This window comes from Cottoperca gobio, chromosome 18, assembly GCF_900634415.1.
Source record: "Cottoperca gobio chromosome 18, fCotGob3.1, whole genome shotgun sequence".
NCBI classification, from domain to species: Eukaryota; Metazoa; Chordata; class Actinopteri; order Perciformes; family Bovichtidae; genus Cottoperca; species Cottoperca gobio.
In genome coordinates, this window is record NC_041372.1 from 5,815,617 (window position 1) to 5,821,616 (window position 6,000).

The 6,000-nt window shown below is 40.0% G+C and overlaps 1 protein-coding gene across 2 annotated transcripts in view; it reads left to right on the forward strand.

The window, feature by feature from the left end:
• The window catches only part of LOC115023498 (RAS guanyl-releasing protein 2-like), a 33,957-nt gene extending 28,784 nt beyond the window's left edge, over positions 1-5,173 (forward strand). For both annotated transcript variants that reach the window (XM_029454522.1, XM_029454521.1), the window contains exons 15-17: positions 1,205-1,363; positions 1,969-2,031; positions 3,429-5,173. In XM_029454522.1, the coding sequence (XP_029310382.1) occupies positions 1,205-1,363; positions 1,969-2,027 (218 nt within the window). In that variant the 3' untranslated portion in view covers positions 2,028-2,031; positions 3,429-5,173. The remainder of the gene's footprint in view (positions 1-1,204; positions 1,364-1,968; positions 2,032-3,428) is intronic.
• Positions 5,174-6,000: the final 827 nt, after the last annotated feature.

A 6,000-nucleotide genomic window follows, 5' to 3' on the forward strand; every position in this document is an offset into this window, starting at 1 on the left:
TCAATGCCAGGATATATATCTATATCTATATCTATACAGTATATGATATCACTCTTTGATCCTCTCTATTTAAAGGAAAAGCTCAATATTTAAGGATACCGACTACGGTGCTGAGAGATGATCAATACCACTTTCATATTTGTCTGTTGAATATGAAACTGCTGTGCAGAGCCAGGCTAGCTGTTCCCCCCCGGTGTCCAATCTTTATGCTAAGCTATGCTATCCAGCTGCTGGATGTAGCTTCATATTTAATTGACAGTGGTATCGATCGTTTTTTGTGTAACTCTCCGCAAGAAGACAAGTGTATTTCCCAAAATATCAAACTGTTACTGTCAGCCTAAAATATTTTGAGGATTATTCCAGCTTTGGTTGGTGTTATGTGGCCACTGAGTAGGTGGCTGCCAATGCAAAGTCAGAGCAACAATCCAAGAGAAAACAGTACAGTACACTTTTGAAAAGAGGTTTTCAATTGCCTCTGCCTCTGCAGTTCAAGGTAGACTGTTAATCATGAGTGAAGAGGTTAATACACTTCCCGACCCAAAGAGAAAAAGAATGTCATCTTTTTAACCAGCCTATTATACTGTCGAGACGTGGCGGGTGACATGAGATTTTAAAACATCCATGTTGAACGTTTCTAAAAGTTTAATGTCGAGGAAAATCTTTTGCAGTGGTGTCAAGGAGAAAGGGGACTTTTGGTCACTGTGACAAAACTACACTGCAATGTGTGTGTGTGTGTGTGTGTGTGTGTGTGTGTGTGTGTGTGTGTGTGTGTGTGTGTGTGTCTGTTCAGGTTCTTTGACTCACATGTTTTCGGGATGCCTTGTTTAATGAGCCATCGCCCCTCTCCTCTTAGACTCCCCCTGGTTGACAGAGTTGTTGTCAGGCACAGTTGGCCTCAGTGCGTGCGCGTGTCAGTGTTCGTGTACCTGCATGCCGTGTAGACGCTCTTTCCTGTCACCACTAGCTCTTCCGTTCGCCCCAATGTTTCTGTTTGCACCCGTTCCTCTGTCTGACCCTTTCCCTCTCTCTCCACCCCACTCCCCATCTTCCCCTCGCTCCTGGACTCTCCCTTTCTTTTCCAAATCTCGCCTCCTCTCTCGGCGACTCTCCCTCCCTCTCCTCCGACCCCACCGTCCGCTCCTCCTCTCCCGTCACCTCTCTTTACCGCCCTCCTTCTCCCGCCACATGAACACTCCTGCGGCAGCCTGCGGGGTGAATTGCCACAAGGCCTGCCGAAGCCGCCTGGCTGTCGAGTGCCGGAAGAGGACAAAGAGCATAAGCCACGAGACGCCGCCGGCCCTCCAGGCCAGATCCTACAGCTTTCCTCCACCTGCCAACTCTCCACTCAGCCTGCAGAACACAGGTAAGTGGTGATTTGGCTGTTACATCAACAGAAAAATATGTTTTATATACACTATATATGGAATATTGCATGTTTTTTTGTTTGATTGTAAATGAATAATTATATTTTAGCATCCCACACCTGAACTTAAAGACTCATTAATGCAGCATGAAATACTCTCATTAGCTTTCTTGGTTTAAAAAACACCCTCACAATCCTAAAATGTGCAAAAACTCTGGCAGGAAAACATAATTTTCTTTCCCAAAAAATGTTTTCTCATCCTCTCAGAAAAGTATTGCTTAAAAGGAATCTTTTGGACGGCATATGGAGCGCTGACATTTGGAAGATATTCTCAAACAACAGAGTAATTTGCAATGGAAATGTGCTCGACCCACTACAGCAGTGCTAGTGACCCATAGAGTGTTTTCATCAGACATTAGCACAAGTGGTGCCCTGTCTGACTTTGTTTTGTATCAGTGTAAACCTGATGGATCAATGGGTTAGACAAATTAATTGTCATAGTAAACAGAAGGCCACACATTTTCATTAGCTTACGGTAAAGTTTTGCGTTTCCGTTTGATTGACTAATCCATTCCTCATTTCCTCACCTTCTCTGTTTCCATCAGTGATCGCTGAAGAGGATATAGAGACAGTGGAGGAAGGGGTGTTTGATGTCCACCTATAACCAGGTGAGAGAGATGTTCACTTTGGATGCTAAAGAAAAGTCGTCCTTTTCTCAAACTATTCACTGCATCGATTGTGATATCTGTTTTTGTTGTGCTGAGTGTGAAAAGTATTTGTGTATTGTGTGTAGTTGATATGCATCATGGAGTCAGCGTAACCTTAAAATCCGGTATACATAGCTCTTAGAGAAGCAGCGAATAGAGGAGTCACATTTTATGAACATCTGCTTTTTGATTGCCTAGCATTAAATAATAACGATAATAAATAATAAATGTTATTTGAGGAAAAAAGGGATGAAATGCCTTATTTAAGTAAAAATAAAACACACTTGAAACAATAAGATAAACATTTGAATAGATATTATAAGATAAAAAATAAAACCCACTGAAGAAATATAATATTCACACAATCTCCTTTCTCTTCTACTGTGTTCTTTCCTTTCCTACATCAGGGGTTTGGGGTTTCTGTTAAGAATATTTTCTTACCTTTGTACAGAGCCAGGCCAGCTGTTTCCCCATCTTTATGCTAAGCTAACTGACCCCATCTTCATATGTAGCAACAGACATGAGAGCGGTAACTCTTGGCAAGAAAGCAAATAAGTGTATTTCCCAAAATGTCTATTTATTTATCTGTTTATTTGGAAAGTCCAATTTTAAGAGAACAGTGTAGCTGTGCAGGTCACATCATCTTCCAACCCATTTGGCTTGTGGCCCTTTAAAAACTCAGCAATGCCTACTTACAACCCTCTCGTCGCAGATTGCGTATGAATTTGAGTTGAGAGCAGTTCAACAAAAGAGCAATTTTGTATTTTCTTCCAGGCCTGTAGTAAAGCTGCGAGTAAAACTAATCAGTTATTTACAAGAACGGGAAAAAATAAACCTTAGAAAAATGTTCTGCTTCCTTGTCATCAATTTGTCATTGGCCTTAAAAATAAAGATGCATTATCTTTAGTATTAAGGCCAATACATAAATTAACTAAAGTCCAACTAAACAATGCAAGAGAACATGGCTCGATCAGTAGGGGCAATCATTTGCAACTAGTTTGTGGCCGATGGATTAAGCACAAACTGAAATAATAAAAAGGTCCTATATTTTGACACAGGCACATAAGATAATAATCGCCATCTTAAGGCCCTTCATCATTTAAACTTATTTAAGTATTCTTAATCTGATTCCTGCAAACCAACTGACACAGTGAATGTGGGGCCGCCTGGAGGTTTGGAGTTTGGTGATCCAGCCCAGGACACTTTTAACACCGTGCTGATGTGTTTTTATGTTGAACTGCATTCCTTCTGCATGTTATCCTGTACTACTGGATGTATCATTCATTGCATCACAATCCTTGTAGCCTTGAACTAAAGTGTGATTTTTGAACATGCTAGTCTCCTGCTCTCTATTTTAGAATCCCTCCTACGGTTGGAGTGCAAGAAGCCAAATCAGCGACTGTCGGGAGCCAGACACAGAATGTGCTACAGTATGTCAGTTTCACGACCCTCAACACTGATGAGAAATTGCACTGAACACAAGCCAGGATACCTACATGCTGCCACACAGTGGACACACGGTGCAACAGCAACTCCACTTAACTCACACGAATGTAAAGACCAATGTGAATGGAACGTCTTTGTATGATGTCAATGTACAATTTCTGCATTTTGATTCTGTATTTGGCCACAAGTGTTACTGTAAAACTTAGTATATATAAAAAAAAAAACATCCTTAAAATTGTATTTTCTTCGTGGAATGTTAAAGTCAGTGGAGTTTATCATTTTAGCACACTTTGCTGCAAATTGGAATGGCTCTCTACGTTTTGTCTGTAAAACATAAAAGAGGTGCCGTGATTGCCAAGAATGTAAAGCTGCCACCCAGACAAAGCTACTGTCTTCTTTGTCTGAGAAGCTCTCTATTGAAATACATTTCAATGGACAAATAATAGGACCAATTTTGATGTCAGATAAAATGTTGTTGATTTGTGGTGCCCGTCTGAAGCATGATGACAAAAGCAAATATTTTGCCAAGAACAGAAACAGCTGTGTGGACAGTTATAATTAGGATGGACTTTGATCAATGTGATATTTTTGTTATGTTTACCTGAATATCAGTAACCGTCCTAGTGTTATTGCTGTGGTGTTGTTGTCAGTATACAGTACTGTCTTGTACCAGTGCACTGATATATGATCTACCCTCTTGCAGTACTGTGAATGTAGCACACACACAGTGTAATGCTGCTGTCAGATAAAGATCTCATTCTTCCCAAGACTGTATGTTGACGGTTGAGAGCAGGAGCCTGGCTAACTTCCCACTGATGTCTCTATCAGGTTTTGTTCTCAGCTTTGAGACTGTCAGTGAAAATAAATCAAAAATTATAATTCCACAATTGGAGTAATGAAGCTTTTAATTTGACAGCAGTGTTTAAATCTTATATTATTTCCCTGAGAATCTTCTTAGATGCAAGTTGTATTTTGCCGTTTTTATCCTGCATGGCTCTATTCTCCAGCCAGACTTCTCTGTTGCTGAGGATTTTTTATTTAATTTTATTTTTTAAATGTAGCACGCCAAGTTATCATTTATTTAGGAAACATGAAGTGTTGAAATTCCAGACAGAGGAAATGTTTCTCTTGCTTTGTGCCTGTGGAGAGATGAATTCAGACTTTGAGTGCCATATTGTTAAGAGCTGGTTTGTTATTGAATGAGACCTCCTCACATTGCTGGTATTTATTTTTCTGTATAAATAGCTAAATAGCTGCCGGTCCTTTTTGTGTCACTGCCTGCTGGCGGATGATGTTTGTTGTCATTCTGTGAATGAATCTTTCAGACTGATGTCATGCTACTCCGTGTGGTCCCAAGACGATACCCCAGTATTAAACGCAGCAGGCATCACTCCAATGTGTTCTCATTAAGGTTTTGTCTCGTCTTTCTGAAATGGAACACTTTTGTCCTTATGAATCAAAAGTTTTATTCACTTTGATGATCCTCCGCTTTCACTCCAACAGAGGATATTTTCAGCTTTTAGCAGCTGCTTTGATCTAAAAATACAGTCTCATCTACTTACTTACATTTCTGTTAATTCTGGTAATCCCAGGTGAAAGCTGGCTATTTTGTGTGATTTTCATGTTTAAACTTGAAGAATTAAAATGTAAGAATTAATAACCTGGGTTGGGATTTTTTTTTTAAATCTTATGTTATTAAAACGGTCAAAACTGAGTAAAAATCAAAGCTATTTTTCAATGTTCCTAAAAAGGTTTGGAGATAATGCACTCTAAACAGTGATATTGCAATTGCTGTACAGCCTGAATCTGTCCCTGCATTGAAAGATCCATTTAAAATAGTTCAGCAGAATAAAACATTAGACAATGAGGTCCGACACTGACGCGTGCGTCAGATAATCTGGTTGGTACTTTAACAACAGCACATTTTCCCACATGTAATACAAAATAGTCCATTAGAAAACTACTAGAATAGCCCACAGCACATTGTAACTTATTAATGCAACTACTTTTTCCTCATTTCGTAATTCCACCCTTTTCAACAGACGAGTTTCACAGTAATTGCAACACAACAAAATCTCTAACCACATCCCCTCCCAAAACAAACTCGTCCCACATGTTGAAATCAATTCTCCAACTGCCACGTCCATGATCCATTGTCCTCTGACTGTCTATTATAGACATTAATAACCAGCCCTAAATTAGCCTTGCAGTTGGTGCCACATCTAATTACTATCAGAGATGAAGATAGTGTGGGCCTCTGATTGCCTGGCTCCCACTCGGTATGTTCGGTTGAATGGGAGGACATCGATCCAGCCTTTGAATCTGCTTATATCTCATCCAGTGCCATCACAAAGCTAAATGCTCTTATGTGGGGCTGTGTCGGCTAACAATGAGTTGGCCTATTGACCTCGCTCACACACACATAAATGCATTCAGCGTTAACCGCATGATTATGCAACTGTCATTCTTTCATTTCCTGAAGCT